General features: G+C 43.6%; 1 protein-coding gene across 1 annotated transcript; it reads left to right on the top strand.

Annotated features, from left to right (window-relative positions):
• The first annotated feature begins 5,967 nt into the window (after window positions 1–5,967).
• On the top strand, window positions 5,968–18,653 carry LOC142574234 (glutathione S-transferase 1-like). Its single transcript, XM_075683374.1, has 5 exons — window positions 5,968–6,112; window positions 6,833–6,891; window positions 8,045–8,186; window positions 10,087–10,263; window positions 18,478–18,653. The coding sequence occupies exons 1-5, from the start codon at window positions 5,972–5,974 to the stop codon at window positions 18,613–18,615; spliced, it is 657 nt and encodes a 218-aa protein (XP_075539489.1). The 5' UTR covers window positions 5,968–5,971; the 3' UTR covers window positions 18,616–18,653.
• Window positions 18,654–20,123: the final 1,470 nt, after the last annotated feature.

The following is a 20,123-nucleotide window of genomic DNA, read 5'->3' as shown; positions in this document are numbered from 1 at the left end:
AAGGCAGTCTCTCTCTTCCATGCTATACTTTTCACTAGGTCATGTGCTCGATTTGGACCAAGTAAATTTTTAGGATGGGCCACCCAAATTTTGGGGGTGAGTCAAGTTAATTTTGGGAGTGGACTAGGTCAGTTTTTAACGTGGTTTAAGTCCACTTTCGAAGTTGGCGAAGTCAATTTTGGGGTGGGCCAGGTTGGTTTTGGACAAGGGTCACCTGAATTTTCGAATTTTTTGGATGCGCGCTAGAGCGTCGGACGGACTCCGTGGCTGTTGACCGTGGGATTTCGCGGTGCGAGCAGCAGCAGGTCCACCGTCACCAACATGACGTCATGAATTCATCACGTGGGTATTGGTACCATCGGATGCTAACACAGGATGGACACCGAATTTTTGGTTGCATGGGGCATATAATGCTTTTGCATCAATAAGCATGCGGATGATAGAGGAGATACTCCTACAACCATGAGAATTAAACGAAATCTCTTTCATCAGGGAACTGTGTGCTTTAAGGCTTGTATTGGTAGCAGTGACAATATTTTGGAGTAATTTGTTAGTATTATTGTGTTAGCTTTCTCGCTCTGTAGTTACATTGATTCGATGTCAAACGCATTACCGTCGACAGTCATGTTGGATGGATTCTGGCGAATTTTTTATAATCTACCAGTTCCGCAGAGCACATACACGGCCATGGACACATGTGTAACACTAAGACAGATGGCTAAACACATCAGATGAATTGTTACAAGTGTTGTTTTGTTTCGAGCCATATGTCACGGCGACGACACCGACAACGCTACCAGCAGCAACTGTGGTCAGCAATGTCGGAGAGTGTTTCCCAAAAGCCGTAAGCGTTAAAATCAGCCAGCTTCCCGCATGCACGTTTGAGAAAACACCATCAACCTCTATGAAGGTCGTATGTTCTTGGTATAGAGCATAGATCTATGTTGGCGTAGCGTTAAAAATAAAAGAAATTCCTCCAAGGAGGAGGAGGAGGAGAAGCATATTCTAAAAAAAAGAAAGGAAAGGACAAGCCGGTGTCTTTCTGCTTGTGCGGGAGGCGCCCTTAGTCCAGGGCTCCTGCGGCTCTTGCTGTCTCACGGGCCCGCCGCACCAGTTGCTGCTGGTTACGAGGGTCCGAACTAGTCAGCACGGAGTTCCACTGCTCGGGTGTAGGGTTGCGTATTTGCGTGGCTACCTTCACGTTAGGGCACGCCAATGTGTGCTGTGATATAGGGATGCGTAATCATTACAAAGGGGACATTTGTGTGAATATAGTGTTGGGTGTATTGCATGTAGTATGCTTAAACGGGGGTATGTATTGGTTTGTAGTTGTCGCCTTGTTACGGCGTCTTGACGTGAGATGGTCTTGCGTGTAGGTGGGTACTGTCGTCTGTTCAATCTGTGGTGTTGTAGTATGGCGTTGTATTGTAAAGGTATGGGCTCCATGGATGCGGCCGTATCCCTCTCTTGTGGCGCCCGGGAACCATGAGCTCGGGCTACAGCGTGAGCACGCTGATTTCTACGGAGGCACTCGTGTCCTGGAGTACACACTATTTCAACGTCCGGGAATTGGGAGGCTTTTTTGAAGAGTCGGTGGGCGATTGAAGACACTCTGCCTCTCGCGTAGCTACGGCAAGCTGCCAGGGAGTCATTAATAATTGTGCCGCACTCGTTGGTCAAACTAGAGGTTATCGCCAAGGCGATGGCTGTCTCCTCCGCTACGAGGGCGCAGGCAGTGCGGACCGTCATCAAGGCCACCTCTTGAACGTTGCAGTCGACAACGCTGGCCGTCATGCCTGCTTTTTGGGAGTACTGCGCGGCACCTGTGTATAGTGTGGTGGGGAGAGTGCCATATTTTGTCTGTAGAGTTCTTTGTTCTATTTAACAACAATGCAGACGAGTTACAACAAATGATTAGAGACCTTAACAGAGAGAGTCTAAGAGTGGGGTAGAATATTAATACGCAGAAGATGAAGATAATGATGAATAGCCGGGCAAAGGAACAAGAGATCAGGATCGCCAGTCGGCAACTAAAGACTGCGAATGGCAACACTGGATTTTGTCAACCAAGGGAACAGGCTCGCTTCAGGAAGAGATACTTTACAATGGATCACATCCATGTCATCAATCAGGTTATCACAACATCTGCAGAGTGCTACTGCAATGTGTACGTGCACCTAGGTCAATTAATCACAGGGATCCCTGATCATGAGAAGGAAATTCACAGAAGAATAAAAATAGGTTGGATCGCATACGGCAGAAATTGCAAGCTCCTGACTGGAAGCTTACCATTATTACTGAAAAGTAAGGTGTGCAATCAGCGCATTTTGCCAGGGCTGACATATGGGGCAGAGTCTTGAGAGCCAGTTAAGGACCGCGCAAAGAGCGATCGAACGGAGATTGCTAGGCATAACGTTAAGAGAGAGAAAGAGAGCGGTTTGGATCAGAAAGCGAACGGGTACAGGCGATATTCTAATTGACATCAAGAGGGAAAAAATGTACCTGGGCAGGTCATGGAATGCGCCGGTTAGATAACCGTTGGACCATTAGGGTTACAGAATGGGTACCAAGAGAAGGAAAACGCAATCGAGGACGACAAAACACTAGGTGGAGCAATGAAATTAGGAAATTCGCGGGTGCTTGTTGGAATGGGTTGGCGCAGGACAGGGGTAATTGGAGATCGCAGAGAGAGGCCTTCGTCCTGCAGAGGACATAAAACAGACTGATGATGATGATGATGATAATGATGATGATGATGATGATGATGATGATGATGATGGAGTTGTTGGGCCCCCCCGAAAAAAAATCCTGGGTACGTGCCTGAAAGCAAGCCCAGCATGTACAAGGCGCACAAACTGTCAAACGCTGCCCCGGCGCCACTGTTTATTATTGGTGGAAGCGAGCGCGATCTGGTGGTGCTGCAGGAATCTTAGCAGCGCCCGCGAGCAGCAGGAACATAGCAGCAGTAGCAGCACACAGAAATTTGGGAGAAAAGGCAACGCAACCTTCGTGAATACTCAAACATGCTCTCAATTGCTTATATGATTGCCTGAATTCCTCCTATTTTTTTTTTTCAGATAACTTTTTAGCCTCTCGGGGATCGGCAGTTTCTGTGTCCGTACTTGAGCAGAAATTATCATCAATAGCAATGGCTCACACATTTCTAAGCAAGCTAAAATGCAATGGCTCATGCCCTCGTATTGCAGAGGCTACAACAGCTCGGCAATGTTAATAGGGTGTACACTCATTGGAATCACGCATACAACGTAGAGAACATGGTACGATTCAGTAAAAAGCAAGCTCAAAACAATCATAGATCATCAACAGCAATGGATTATAACCTCTAAGCAAGCGAAAACATTGGAGGATGCTTAAGCTTCGATTGCCTTCAAAAGTGGAACGCGATAGCGTTATGGCACCTTGTTCGCACCGCCTGCTCATTCGCTCGGCATGCTCTTGAGTCACACAAAGACATAGTTTTCATATACAACACTTCTAAGTCCACAGCACTTTTTTTCTAATTATTTGTTCCAGGAGCACCACGCAGACGCATGACTCCTCGCCAGCAGCACGGCACACATCGCAGGAGACGCTTTCCCACCAGACGCGCTACGGCGCAGCGATCACGTCAGAGGCGTCCCCATCAAACGCTGCACCTAGGAAGCGTGCTGTGAGCGGAAAGAGGGGCCGCGTCGCCTAAACACGAGGGTTCGTGTGACGCACGCTCGAAGTTGGAAGGGAAGAGAGCGAGAAAACTTATTAAATGCAAGGGTATTGGGGCAACGTCGCACCGCTCCCCGCACGGTCCCAATGCGCTGAAACGAGACGAAGGGGAGAAGCGGGCGAGTGGCGCGCCGCCTGTCAGGGCAGCACCATGCATTGCGAGGAGGGAGTCTTCTGTGTTTTCCGCAAGATGGCTCTGCGTGGGCGCCAAGCGCAGAAGAAATGTAGTGGAAACGTACTTCGCTACTCGTTTAACTGCGACTTCTGTAATATGCGTGCTCATAATTACCGAAATACACCGCAGTATAACTTTCTACGGGATGTTTCTTAGGCAACACCGCATTCACTAGAGGCGCTTTTGTCCCGTTTGAACCATCGAACTCATGGCGCAGTTGTAGCGTCTCTGTTTCACACTCCTGAGACCCTGGTTCTATTCTCAACCAGCCGATCTTGCAAGTTGTTTTTATTTATGAATTGCCTTCCGGGAGTTTTCGCTTACGGCCAACCCCGCTGACGCCGGCTTTTCTGCGACACAATCTCCTTAACGCTGTCGCGTCAAAATACAATCGCTCCTACCCCTGTGAGGGAGAGGCTACTAGCGCTCATCAAAGTGAAGCAAACAGTTTATACATTCATCGAAATCACCCATACAACACTCGGCACAGCCTACAGTTCAATAAAGAACAAGCTAAAATAAGCACCACAAGCATCATTTAAGCACTGCATACCCCTCTTTGCAGCTGTAGTGGTGGTTTTCTAACAGCTTTGCTGGACATCAACTTGGGCAAGGCCGGAATGGCGAGTCAATTTTCTTTGGAAATGCGTATAAATATCTTTTGCCACGTATACCTCATAAAGCAAACTTTTTACAGAAGAAGCTCCGTCCCTGCATGTAGTCTTTGAATAGGCTCGCGATATTTTAAGCGATTTTCTGAAGACAGATTCAATGCATGTTTTTTTTTCATTTGAATCGGGACTGCTGAACCACAGGGTCATCATATTCTGGTCCAGCGTAGCGTGTGATAGATTAAAAAAGATATATCGTGCTTGCCGCCTGTTCTATGAGTAATCTTTTCTTGAAATAATTACTGAATAATGTTCATGTCATGCCTAGATATTATAATAGTAAGCCAGCCATAGGCACCCACAAGACACATCAGGGGTCAAAATAATATAGCTTCTTGTATATGAAGATCATGTTTCATGAGATATGTGTCTGTCATAATTTTATCTCTTAATTGTTGGCAGCTACCATCCTTAATTTAAAGCCCCACTTGTTTACACTTCGTAATTGGCTCATGAATACTATGCATTCCATGGGGAGGAGCAATGAGCCAACCAACCCGACCGCTCATGATCTTAGCCCCTCATGTTTGAAACGTTCAGTGACCACGGACTCGGCTCCTTGTGGAAATCAAAAAAAAATTCAGCATTGCTTGTTGCTGTCACGTAAAAAGTGTGTGTGAGCCGTCCACATGTTTGTGCCGTCCGTATAGTTGTCGGGCATATAAGTAAGTGTGGCAGAGTTCTATATGTTTATTGTTTGGCGCCTGATGGGGCGTTGTGTATTGCACATAAACATTTAGGTCGCTATGTTTTTTGACAATTTGGTTTCAGCCGTGCTAAGTAAGGAAATTGCGTCCCGACTTTTTTTTTTGTACTACTGTTTCGATGCTTGCTGAGTTTGTCAAAGAATAATTACAACGTAAAAGCAAAAAGTGAGGAAGAAAAAGTTTGTCCCTATGACATCCCAGAGCACGGTTGGGGTGTCCACCGTTGTGTGGAACTGTTACCGTTACCTTCTTGTTCCACTACCAGTTTCATCTCCTCCTGGAGTCTTTTTTGTGGAACCAAAGTCCGTGAAAATTTAACAGACAGTCCGATTTCTACAGGAAACTGCACATCCGTTGCTTTCAGAGCTGCTCATGATAGTAGGAGCCAACGTACTCATATCCGGTAACTGTTTCAGAGAATCGCCACACGTGCCGAAAAGTAGCATTCTGAAAGCAACAAAAGCACTTCAATTTAGCCGCTTAATTACTATCGCTCTGGTCGTCAGTGCCATCGGACACAACAGTCAACAGCTTATTACGTCAAGGCAATTTCTATTTAAGATTGAAGGGCTGTAGATGAAATTTCGTTTTGCTCCAGTTAGCTCATCAGTTGTGGTGCCTTGTAACTAAACCTTTCCTTCACTTAGCTTCTCCAGTAACGCTGTATCTTTCGTTCCGCAGCGTGCCGCACAGCCATGGCCATTGAGCTCTACACTTTCGCATGGAGCATTTCACCGACTCAAGTACAAATGCTGGCACGGCATATTGGACTCGACATCAAGCTTCATGTTCTCAATATCGACAAAAGCGAGAGTCAATCCGAGGAGTACAGAAAGGTGAAGGAGCACATTACTATTTCTTGTTTTTGTTATGTGATTTATGTACTCGTTTATATTGCAGAGTCGATGGGGAAAGGTTGAGCGAATTATATGGCATGTTTTTTTTGTTGCTTATAGGCACTACGGATGGAAACATTTCGCGTAGTTCTTGCATGTCAACGCATATTTTTCTTTATTTACCCGAAATTTATTTGTTGTCACAATAGGACTTTTATTAACGTCATAGTCTGAAAAATTTTAACGGGGGAAAGTTATAATGGATGCGCTACATGCCGTGAGTGAGGTTATACGTCGCCAACTGCAAAACTGAAGTACTAAAATTGTTTTTTTTCCTTAAGTACAACCGACAAATAGTAGTATCCTTCGCAATGCGATGAGCTAGTTTGTCATAGAAATGGCCAGTAATGCCATGTATGTCGACGTTTTAGTAGCTGTTTTATCATGGCCAGCAAAGCCGCCGCTGTTTTCACACAGAAACATGCTTTTCTACAACACCAACCCGCCTAATCGTAATTGCTTTGGGAGGGGCACTACATGTGATCTTCAGGTTGAAAACAGAGAACTTTCCCTGCAGTATTATAAAATGATTGCAGTCGGCCCTTTAATAGTGTCGTGAGAGTATCGTAACTTAAACTAAGCTTTATGCTTGACTTTGAGCAAGTATGAAGAGCAATGATTTGTATACGGTGGTTGCATGAACCAGCTATTTCTTTGTAGTTGAATCCTCTCGGACTGGTGCCGACAATTGTGGAAGAAGACTTTGTTCTCACGGAAAGGTTCGAACGCTTCAAACATTCTTACTATTTCGCTCATTGACACAACTTAACATTCTAGACTCTGTGTCGGACATATGCCTGGTTGAGAATAAAACTGGGAAATATGAACTTTTTAAACATTATGCCTGTAACTGTCAGGGTATGAAATATTCTGAGAAACCTGCACTGCATTGCCGATTAACAATTTCTTTACTTCGTTCGGATACTGAAGAAAACCATCATGCCCATTTTTATTATATTAAATGTTCAGGATATACAGGGTGTTTCAGCGAACACTATCAAAATTTTTTAAAGGTTGCCTGTGGCAGCTAGCTCAATTCTAGGTTATGAGCCGGTCTGCTCGAATCGGCGGGCTATACTTGCTAAAAAAATTGAAATTCCATATTGTCTAATTAAGAAGAACTGTCTAATGAACTTTTAGCTAATTTCCTTACGACCCATATTGCAATTTACAAATTCTAGTAGTGCACTTCAGAAGGCGAATACATTTGGAACGAATGCTCAGGACGACAGCAGTTTCGAGATATAGATTGCGGAATTTTGCGGAGAAATGCATTGGCGTTCCGTTTACTTGAGTGCTTCAGTGCATGAAACGACGTTTTTTTAACAAATTAACTGGAACGCCAGTGCATTTCTCCGCAAGATTCGGGAATTTATATCTTGAAACTGGTGTCATCTTGAAAATTCGTTCCATGCGCATCCACCTTGCGAACTCTACTGCTATAATTTGTAAATTGCAATGTCGTCCATAATGTAATTAGTTAAAATCTTAATTAATCAATTTTTAATAATTAGTAGATTTTGCATCTAAATTTCTTGTTCAGGCATTGTCCGCCGCTTCGAGTAGGCTAGCTGATTAGCTAGAATTCTGATATTTTTGAAGATGTTCGCTAAAACAGCCTTTATACGGACAATCGGCTTAACAACTGACGTAGCTCTAAGAAGGTTCTCGCATTTTCGATCTGCACAGTAGTTAGGCACCGTATTTCCAATATTTCTTGTTCGCCATATCACACGTAAAAGGTATTCGAAATGTATTCACGCATTTCTTTTGTGTTTTGTTGCTGGGCATATCAGTTTACACAATAGGATTATGTTACCAGCTTTCTAACAAATATTTTCGTGATCTTCTCGTTGCTCGGCTAATCCGAAGCTCGGCCATCTGCCACTACCTGCTTAACAAGTACGCCCCTTACTCGGAACTTTATCCGAAGGATCTGAGGAGACGAGCACGTGTGGATGAAATCGTGGAGAAGATTGGCAGCTACGTGTACCCAAGGATCGCTTCCTTTTACGTAAGCACATGGAATGACTAACGTATCAATTGCAAGATCACGCTCGTGCTTCAGTTTGGCAATGCGACTACGGTGGGCGAAAAGGCCTGCACAAGTTTGATGCTTCTGCGATAACACACGGGGCATTTTATTGGCATTTCTATTGGCGGCGGGGAGTTACGGAGTCGCCATCTATCGGAAGCGCCTCCCTGGCATAGTATGAGGGATCACGTGGCGCGCTCCTCATAGGTTTTGCTGTCAGCGCTCACTGAAAACACCATGCGCGAGCTCTCCCGGACATTTCTGTAAGCACTTTAAAAACGAGAGAAGTTTTTTTACTCTCTAAATAATAATCTTGGGCAAACTGAAAGCACACAATCGTTTATAGACGCTGTCTCTTTACCGAATACGTACAGTGAACGCCACTGCCCGCGGTCGCCGCGATGAAGTCTCCCGAACCAGCTTCTTGCGGGAGAGGTAGGTAAACGCTGAGAGCAAACTATGTGAAATATGTTCCTATAGTGTTTGTATAACTAAATGGAGCGTAATAGAACGAAGCCTCAATGCAGCGATCGCGCAGTTTCGCAGTGACCGACTGCGCGTCTGCATGCTTGTCCGCGCACTGTTTCGCTTTACCACGCGCGCGTTTTCGCACCGTGCCATGAGCTTTAGGCCGCAGAATAGGAGCATTTGACAGTATACAAGCAACCATTGTTGCGTGGGCGCTATCAGAGCTGTTCAAAAATAATTTCATTGTAGAGACTTCGACGCCTACACGGACTGTGATGTCCCGTCGCGACGATTCAACATTTTTTTTTCTTCTAAGTTCTTTGAACTTTCAATATTATTTCTCGAGTTGCGTCGCACTGTATGTTCGTCGGTGTTCTCAGCGTGCAATTTCCCGCTGCTCCTTTTTTGTAATCCGGTGCATTAATTCATAACATAAACATGACCATATGCCATGCTTTTTTTAAATGTGCTTCTTACCGCTGCCTTTCCACTCCACTGAACTTGCCAGCATCTATACCATCGACAAGTTCATAGACCAAACCGTCATGAAATTAGTCCGGCAGCGGACACGGGCGAGCGTCTCAGTGCGCGTTTGCAGAACATCGCAGACCGGGCGCCGTAGCAGAAATCTTCCTCGTGTCTGTGCTTGCTGCATACCGGAGTTGTAGCCGATGACTGTTTGCCGGTTTTGTGTTTCGCGAGCCAAGCTTCACGCAGCTCCTTGTCCTGCGGCTACGTGTGAATAAGGCTGACACCCGCCTCAGTTACGTGCGTCCGGCCCTGCGGCCTACCATGTTGCGCGCCTTCAAAGGCAGCCACTACCTATTGTAGTGCTTTCAAGCGTTCTAAAGGAGTCACTAGAAGGGGGAAAATTTCGCCACTAAATGAGGACCGCAGCGTACGAGGGAATTTAACCTCGTTTTGAGCTCGCTTCGGCGCTCCCGAAGCAGCCGACGCGGCCGCTATGACCACGTGATCCCTCCTAGCACGTCACGCCGACGGTGGCGCCAGCTTTTCCAGTGGTGGAGCTCGAGGCCAATAGCTAGGAAAGGTGGACAGCTGCACGCAGTGCTAACAGCCCAGTAATAGTGGTGGGTAAAATATGGGACAGGGTATTGCTTCTATTAGCTGTACAATTATCGTCATCGTCATTGTCGTAGCTTATTATCCTTTCAAAGCCCTTGAGCGGAATGATATCGCGGGAGAGAACGCTAGTCCAGGCATGAAAACATTAAAACCATTTCGAATGAAAGATGCAATAAAAAACGCTTTTATGACTGTTATTCCGGAGAGGTTCAATAGCTTATATTTCATTACAACTGGCTCTCTAGATTTTCGTAAGATAACTTATATTTTCTTATCCTTTTTGCTGAATTTCATGATGGTGCTTTATTTGCTCTCCGGTCCTAAGGTGCAGAACGCCTGCTTTAAAAATCTTAAAAAGCCAACAGCTGAACTACTCCAGCAGTTAGAGGAGGAAGTCATCGGGACACTCGAACGTCTCGTCGGTGAAAGCAAGTTTGCAGTGGGAGCTTCTCTAACGCTGGCTGACCTGTGCCTGGCCGCTCACATTGCCAGCGTCGTGCCCGTAAGTAACAAAACCTCACATACGCGATCATCTGGAATTTCTGTGTTGCTTGCGAGAGATTTCTGAGGAGGCAGTAATGAACATTCAAGTGCTATTCTAGCTTACTTTGTGTTTGTTTAGTATTTGTGCGTCGCTTATAGAAAAAAATATTTTTGCTTTCATTTTCGCACGTAGTTTTATTTCTTCAGAGCTTCTCGTAACTTCCTCAACACTATTTGAAGTCGCCAGTTTCGAATAAAAAGAACGCAGGAAACTGGCACTTTCAATTGTTGTTATAAATTTCTGTACTGTATATATTACGTGGCCTGCTTCCTTGTCTTTTATTGTTTTTGGCAGGTGCAGTTTTCAAGCAAGATGCATTACGGTGGGCAGATCTCCCAGAACCCTTCGTTTTCTCACGCGCTGCCATATATTGCGTGCTTCTCGCAAAGCATACATATATATTATATTCGTAGCAAATATTGCTCTTTCAAAGCAGTGAATTGCAGAATATACGCGCTAACTTGCACAATAAAATTTTGTTCGAATCATTCGACACTCGCACTGATCGGAACACGTTAATAATCGCGGAAGAGGTCGCGGAACGCCCATAACACACGGAAAAAAAGAGTACAATCATCGTCATTAGCAGCAGAACCAGCCTATCTTTATGTCCATTGCACGATGGAGGCCTCTGCTTGCGATCAGCAATTACCCTTGTCTTGCGCTAGCTGCTTTCAACTTGCGCCTAAAGATTTTCTAAGTTGATAACCATACCTAGTTTTCTACCATCCTCGACTGCACTTTCATTCCCTTGGCACTGATTCTGCAAATCTAGTTTTCCACCATTTACCTACACTATGCCTTATATAGCTTGCCCAACTCTATTTTTATTGCATTGTCAATTATGTGGACACTCCAGACGCATTTTTACCGTCGTCGTCGTCGTGTAGTTTCGTATGAAGTTCAAGGGCGATAACATCGTAGTCGCGCGTCGCATGCTAAATGCGTGAGGGTAAGCGTGCGAGGGTGAGCCAATGACGATGGTTCAATCTCATGCTCGCGGAAGGAGCGCGCCGTCTTCCGTCTTGCGCTGAGCGCCGGGGGAAGGGGAAGGGGGTGTTCTACTTCGGCGACAGCTTCGTACGGCGCGCTCGCGTAGGCCCTATTTTGAAAGCGACCTGCAATGCGGACAGAATACGTCGAGTGCTGGTAGCTTCGTGTCGTCGAGTGCTGTGTTCTCGCCGCTTTGTTCGCGTTGAAGCGAGAGGCAGCACGAAGGTGAATTCGCTGGCTTTTGCTTCCGCGTTTTCTCACTGGATGGGTTTGACATCGAGAGGGCGTGGTCATCGAGTGTGATCTGTTCATGGTAGCTTGTGCGCGCGTGGCCCCATGCATGTTAATTTACTTAGCAAGCGCATGTTTGCAAGTTCATACGGCCGGCAAATCTGCTACCATCACTGCGTATAACCGTCTGCTAATTTGCTATTTCAATCCATGCTTCGACACTCGGGCGAAACTGCTACTTATCTTCTTTTAATTTCATATTGAATATCGGCTATCGCCGTTTCCTCTCCGATCCACACCACTCTCTTTCTGTCTCTTAACGTTAGGCCTAACGTTTTTCGTTCCATCGCTCTATGTGTAGACATTAACTTGTTCTAGAAATTCTTTGTTATCATCCAAGTTTCTGGCCCATATGTTAGCCCCAGTAGGATGCATTATTGTACCTTTTGCTTTTAAACGACAGCGGTAACCTCGTAGTCAGGCTTAGGAACCGGTAGCACCACTAGCACCGGTAGGATGCACTAATTGTACACTTTTCTTTTCAACAACAGTGGTAACCTCCCTGTCAGGCGATATGGACTCAAATCCATTTTTATTCTTCTGCAAATTTCCTTCTCATGATCATGGTCCCCTATGAGTATTTAACCTAGATTCACTTACTCCTGTACAGAGTCTAGAAGCTGACTAGGGATCCTGAATTCGTGTTCCCTTGCCAGGCTATTGCATATTATCTTGGTGATCTGCATATTAATCGTCAACCCCGGTCTTAAACAAATGCTAATGATTAGGGCGACCATGCCGCTCATATTTTATTTTGGGAGGGGGGGGTTAAATTTATGAACTGTCAAAAAAATTCAGATTTTTCAAGTTGATATATTTCGCAATAAAATTTCAGCACCTTATTTACTAGAATGCAATTGCTCTTCACATAGCGATGCTGTCGGTTCCGCCAGCTTTGATGATGTGCGATAGCTTACGAAGACTTACTGGCCAGCTGCATAGTCCTAACAACTAGGCGAAGATAAATTTGCATCTAAATAGGCGTTCACCATCTGCCTTGGTTACAAGCGGCACTGCCTAATACATCCAGGCTAGCTTATGTATACCTGAACAAGAACGTTAACAATAAGGAAACCCAATGGAGTGACAGTCGTTGCTGCACCTCTGATAGGAGAGAATCGCTTGTGTCCTGTGGAGGTGGTCTCCATAGATCTCATCGGCAGAAAGTTTGTCGTTTTTCCTACATTCGTTCACATTTTTCTCCAAGAGCAGCTAATTCCGCGAGACTGGATTGGCCTTGTCCGGCATGCTACCCATTTAATCCGGTGTGCTGACGACGGCTTTTGTTCTAATGGACGTTATTTTGTCGTCCGTAGGTTCCCCGGTCATCCTCAGCTCCATCATTCTCATAGGGCTAACAAAAATGAAACTGTGCCAATAATGGTTAGTACCAGGATTGGAACCCACGTCAATTGGAATTGGATGCTGTATTCATAGAGCTATCATGCGATCTTTAGTCCTTGGTATTTATTACAGGCAAAAATTATTATCGGCGGAAAAAATAAAGGAGCTGATGAGGCTTGTCCACTGCATGGCGATGCAGAGATAGAGACAGAGCACCATAAGGATCATAATTATCGTTGAAACATGCTGCTCTGGCAAAGGTCATTGTTTCTAAAAAAATACTCGAGCTTAGTTAAGGCCAAACGCCTCACGTATGCAGAATAGCAATTACTAAAAAAATTGATATGCTCATACAGATCGTCGGGTTGGACGATGAATTGAATGAAATGAGTTTCTGGTGAAACTATAAGTTGAACTTTCGAATCCAACGTGCTGAGTCACACAACCGCTGCACATTACAATGAGGAAAAACATCGGGTGCTACATCATCAAATCTTTCTGGTGCTAGACATCGTACGAGAGAAAGATATCGATCAAATCACTTTTTATGTTTTCTCTGAAGCACACCCCAAAAATTAAATGCCTTCAGAGAAGCTTATGAATCAATGTTCAGTCCAAAAGAGACAAGTAATCGCCCGCGCTAAAATGTCTTTTACGCGTAGCCAGGTTGTCACGGGCAAGGCTTAATAATGTAATTTACGAAAGAACAGAACAATTAGGGCAGCGTTTTTTTAATTAACACAGAGTGTGAGACTGGCAATTATACTTTAGCGGACGGGGATCATATTAGGTGCGTGACATAGACATTATCATTTACAATAAGGTGGTTTGTTGGTGCGCAATTTTTCATCGTAATGCTTATGAAAACATCTTTTAAGGCACCAAGAGGCATATATAGTAATTATAAGCCGCAAACATGGGTACCAAGAGAAGGGAAACGCAGTCGAGGATGGCAGAAGACTAGGTGGAGCGATGAAATAAGGAAATTTGCGGGCGCTAGTTGGAATCGGTTGGCGATTGACAGGAGTAATTCGAAGTCGCAGGTCGAGACCTTGGTTTTGCAGTGGGCATAAAACATGCTCATGATGATGATGATAATGACAAACATGACACGTATCTGCACTAGGGTGGTTGCTTGAGCTAGTTGGTAATTCATGATGAAAAATAACGTACAGCGTGAAGGACAAGGACTGCGAAGACGACATACACAGCGCTGCAAGAAAGGGCATGCGCAGAAAATGAAAGGCAGTCAACTGGGGTGTTCTAACTGCAAGTCATTGAACACAGCGATGTGTATGTTGTCTTCGCAGTCCTTGTCCTTCGCGCTGTACGTTATTTTTTAACGCATCTACAGCACACGATACCTGCAGAATCGGGCGATTAGTGGAAAACATCGTTGAAGACGTTGACGATGTCTATGCCAAAAACGACGTCGCAACTACATTGCCACATTTTCCCTTCATTTCTTTATATAATAGACCCAATTATTCACAGCCGCCAACTACTCCATATCGCCGTCGCATACAGAAAAAAATACAAATTGGTTCAAATCTCGTATGTGACACTGGGAAATTTCGTTTGTGATATCAGTTGTAGCAAAATATTTGGCTTTAGCGTTGACTATTTCTCTGCCAGACATTTAAAACCAGTCATCGAGCCTAAAAATTGACACTTCAACAAAGCGAATTTCTCATGACAGGGAATCAATTATTGATTTCCAGAAATGGTGCATTTCGGAAATGGTGAAAAAAAAACACGTGTTTAAATATAACCCGAAACACGATATTCTCGAAAATTATTGCGCTGTATACAAGGTAGCCTGACTATTATAAAAACGAATAACACTATTGCCACTCATAGCAAGGTTTACTGATAAGATATTTTCTTATATTAATATGTTGGGCCAACCCGAAAAAAGTGAATTAACATAAGGCCTTGGTAGAAAGCTGCGAATATTGCGTTCCATAAGCAGCACATTTAAGCTATATAAAACATGCTTGATTCAGCATAGTTTGCGTGAAAATGCACAAATCTGGTCATTTATCTTCAAGTTAACAATGCGCGTTTTTAAATCATGCAGGAATGATTATCCGTACAGGAGAATAAATAGAAAGTCAAAGCTTATCTAAGGAATTCCTTTTCTAATATAACTGTATTTATAATTATTCCGTACATATTATTTACTTGATGTCACTTCTTCTCAATTTTTTATTTTAACTTAGAGCACTTGCATTCGATCGCACCTCCCCCGCGCGAAGCCGCCAATCCTATCAACCCTGCCTATCATTCATTACTCCTCAATGGGATAGCGCAATTATTTGAGGAAACGACGCAAGCAAAACCTAAACAATTTTCGTCACTGTGGTAGAATTCCTCCGTTGCGCTAAGTTCAGACTCAAAGATATCACTGAAGTCTGCTGTTATTATTATTTTGACAATATAAAATAAATCACTATTTTAACCTTACACAAAAAAGTGAAATGTTTAATCTAAAAAGCAGCTATCATTCTTAAACTTTCTTGTTTTTATTTGTTTGTTTTTTATGGGTTATGTTTCCTTGAGCAATGAAAGCTTACTTCGGCGAAATGAATCTGCTTATATGTTTAAAACGATGTGATGTTAGAATACTGTTATCTGCTTCTGAGGAAATGCCAAGATATCAAATTGCTAATCAGCACTGGGGACTCAATCAGCACTCCTTCATTTACCTAAAGTTTGCAATCAGACTGTATATACGATGAAGTAAGTTAAGCCACGCCAAGTGCAACTAATACTGGCAGTGATGAAAAAAACTAAGTAGCCTTAAGTTACGGAGTTTTTCTAAATAGATAAAAAAACAATACACCTTATTAGAGCCCACGAGTAGCACAGATTGATTCGTTTCTTTTCCTTCTTGCTATAAAATGCAACGAAACAGAGCAGCAAAGAGTTGTGATGCCACAAGTACACAGAAATATATAAATTCACATCGAACACAGTCACAAAAAATCATATTTACACAGTAGACCCGACAACAATAGAGTTGACATAGGTTCAGATTAATAATCAGCCACAAGGGCGAATACAAATATTAGACTTGCGAAGCATGTTATCGTAGTAAGGGATCCTTGCAGCCTTGAATGTGTTTACTGAGTCACCAGTAAACATGTTTACGATCACGGAAACAGTCAAACAGTGAAAAAATACCTGGCAAAATGTTATAAGCGCTGGCTGCTTCTTAGCAGCCTCTGCACACGCCTGCCCTTCCTGTTTTCTTTGTCACCATGAAAGAGCTTGTCGCCATGTTCACATGGTGAAATGTTAATTTCAATATGCTTCCTCCTTTACCTGCTCTTAATAATTTATTTACCATTTGAAAACGGACCCATTTAGAATGCTCAGATAATGATAATGTTTGTTGTACTATATTTTAATAGACAACTAAAATGTTGCTCTTAAATTTTATAAATTTCAGGCAGATGCCCAGCTGAATAAATGTTTCGCAAAATCAAGATGGCGACGTGCGCATCTCGTTTATCTCGGTTTGCTCCGCGCCACGTTTTGAGAAATTTGTTATAGAATTAAAGCCTAATGAATGTGGGAATCCTTATTGATATTAGGCTGATAAAAAATAGCTAAGTCATCAAAACATTTCGAACTGTTCGCACTTCATTTTTCGGCACTACCTAAAAATTTTAATGCTGGCATTCACTAGCGACATCAGCTAGAGAGAATGACTCTGCCTATTAGGAACTGCCTATAGCTGATAGGAGCCCCCAATATTAGACAACACATGCGAGTCTGCTGGGCTCGCGGTTGAAGATCACCACGCCATGCAGAACTCTATGAAAGGGTGCTTATAATATTGCCGACATTTCTATACGACATCTAATTGGCAGGAGAATTAGCTTGACAGCAGGGGAAGAAACAAAAACAAGCAAAACACGCTGCCGAAAAGCTCACCTTCATTCAGGCTAGTTTCGCGGGTTTCAATTGTACAAAATAAAGTACCGCGCTCTGATCTAATCATCAAGCTCTCTGCCCTTAACAGCATCCATACAATCATTCGAGGACGCAGAAGAATTGAGAAACCAGCGCCCTTCTCTGGGGAGAACGAAAGAGAACGCATTTATTTCTGATGAGGTGGGGAATCTTTCTGGACAAAGGTAGTGAGCAGCTTCAAGATGTTAAAGAACAAACTTTCAACTGTAAATTATTAACAACAGGAGTAAGGTTTTGCTCCTTAACTACAATATTGGCGTGTGACCGTCCTCTACGGAAATCTTCACTAATATGTGTGTTAAGTGTCGGCTATACAACACTACTTGGGAATAACTTACTCGGGCGTTGGCTTTGTCAATGCTTTATTCGTTCGTGACAATAAATGAATGGACGGATGACAAGAAATGAATGGATGAATAAGTGAACATAGCTCGGCCACTCTCCCAGTCACATCAGGGGTGCCCCAAGGTAGTGTCTTGGGGCCTCTACTGTTTTTAATTTATATAAATGACATTGTTAAAACCCTAACTCCTGGTATGCAAATTAGACTGTTTGCCGATGATTGTATTTTGTACAGTGACATAACTTGTCAGAATGATCAGACTGTCCTCGAAAAGAATTTAAATAACATATTAAAGTGGTGTAATGAATGGGGTATGTTTATTAACGCTGATAAATCCGTATTTCTTCGTGTTACTCGTAAAAAAAGCCCACTAACTTTTTCGTATACGCTAGGTTCTTCAGCTCTGCGTGAAACTCACAATTACAAATACTTAGGTGTTACTTTGACTTCCACATTGTCGTGGAACATGCACATTAATGATATTTGTTCTTCTGCTTTCCGCAAACTCTGTTTCCTAAGACACAAACTGAAAAATGCCCCTCCTAATGTGAAATTACTGTGTTATTTTACATTTATTAGACCAAAGTTAGAGTATGCATGTATATCATGGGATCCTTACACTAAATCAAATATCGTGCGTCTTGAAAAAATACAAAGAAAGGCAGTCAGGTTTATATTTAATAAATTTGCAAGACTGGACTCTCCCTCCAAAATTATGACAGACAACTCCATACCTACTCTTGAATCGCGCCGAAAGCTGCTAAGACTTGAATTCCTTTCCCTTCTTCTCAACAACAGGCTTGAAATTAAACCATCGACTTATATAACGCCTGCACTAACACGGCAAAGAAGACAGCATCATTCGGATTCACTCACACCCTATTATGCTCGAACTGACACGTTTAAATTTTCTTTTTTCCCCAGAACAGTATCAGACCGGAACGACAGCTTACAGACACAGTGTGACTAAAATTTGTATAAATTTGTATTTGTTTGTTCTTAATTTGTTCTCTTTTGTTTGTATACGTTCTATTGCCCCTCTGCTTGGACCGAAAGGTCTGCAGTATGTAATAAATAAATAAATAAATAAATAAATAAATAACACTGTTCACGAAGGCAGCTTGGTACTCAAGGAAAATACACGGCATAGTTTTGTACGCTCACGCAATCAACAAATCTTTAGTGCGCGCATACTCACTCTCCGCGTACGTATTTTCTAGTGTTACTTTTACAGGAGCGAGAAGTTTCCAAGGCTGACTACCTACTACAAGACTGTCAGAGCGGCGCTGCCGTACTTCGACGAGATCTGCCAGCCGGGAATCGACTTTCGCAACAAAATGTGGGAAATGGCAAAGTGAATGCTTCGTTTCGTAACAGTTGACTGAACCTACTAAGATACAAGAGAAAAATATATGTTTGTATCGCAGCTGCATGTGTTTAATTTCACTTAGATTGTTCGCCTTATTGGAAATTTAAGGACTATGTGTGCATATGTAAAGTCTATGTGCAATTTTGCAGTCAAGATCACTCTGAAAATCCACAGAAATTGCTGCCGTAGAAAGATAAATTGCGTTCCATTTTTCTGGTGCAATTTCATACTCGTATAAGTATTTCCGAATATTGTCACAGTTGTCACGTTTTTTTAATTATTATTTACAGACGTTGGAAAACGCGAAGTGCTGTTGGCCTGCGTTCAACCGCGATTATGCGTTTCTACCATGTCGAAGTTTGTAGACAGTCAAGGCGCAAATATAGTCCACTGTTCGAAACGTCAGTGGCCGTCGAATCAGATACGTCACCCCGGAGATGCCAGGATCGACGAAACTTTGCCCCTTGTATAGTACGGCGCGTTGAAGGCGGTCCGCGGCAGTTCGGCGATTAGCTGTGGTATGCGGTCAGCAGCCGACGAACCCAGATACCTCAAGCGGGCGACGCCAGGACTGGTGAAAATTTGCAACCTCTGTAGTCCTTTTTTTTAATAGGCGGCGCCATATCGTTCAAGTAGTCGCGCCATCCAAGGGCAGTCGGCATGACGGCATGGGCGAGTGCTCCGTGTTTTATGCCAGGTATGCAGTCGGTGGCAGATTCTGTTGGTGCGTTTGGCGCTAGCGTGGTCTACTTAGCATGACGTGGCATCTTCTAAGTGGGAAATAGTTCCGCGAGACGTGCTGAAGGGACTTAAGTCTACATGGCCAGATTTTTGCTGGTGTTGAGGTGGATGGAGAATACAGCGTTAGGTGCGCGTGCGTGTGTAAGCTTGCCGTAAGAGACTGAGATCCAGTTCTGTATATCGCAAAATTCGTTTCGCGAACGTAAGCTTACTACAGCATGCTCACTGCAATTTTCACCAGTGGTTTGGCAGCAATGAGTAGTTACAAAAAATAGACGATCCTAACACACTTGACACCGTTCTGCTGCGGAATTAGTTGTGTCGTATATTTCGAGAAGAGTTCAAATTGTTGTCTGTAGACAAATTGCACGACTGTCTCCTTTGTTGAACGAGGTTCTCCACCAACGTCCCCCAAGAACAAAGTAGATTTGGTTACTAACAAGTACATAACGTACAGTGTGAATTGAACTTGTCGAGTGGTCAACTGACCGGCTGCGGACCACGCGATGCTGGTTATAGATCTCCTCTACTAGGTAGCACATGATCCAAGCATGCGGAATGACCATGCGACGTCTTATTCCAGCGTTAGCCAGTGTGAGCTTTTACAGCGAAGCTGTATATGGCAAGGGTTCCATGTAATTTCGTGTGCATAAATAAATATTACCATCATCAGCAATGGCTCATACACCCCTCAGCAAGTGAGAATGCACTGGTTCATCCCCCTTGTAATGCAGAGTCTACAACCACTCAGCAAAG

Source organism: Dermacentor variabilis, chromosome 3 (assembly GCF_050947875.1).
Source record: "Dermacentor variabilis isolate Ectoservices chromosome 3, ASM5094787v1, whole genome shotgun sequence".
Lineage (NCBI taxonomy): Eukaryota > Metazoa > Arthropoda > Arachnida > Ixodida > Ixodidae > Dermacentor > Dermacentor variabilis.
The sequence above is the reverse complement of the archived record's forward strand: the minus strand, read 5'-3'. Positions and strand labels throughout refer to the sequence as shown.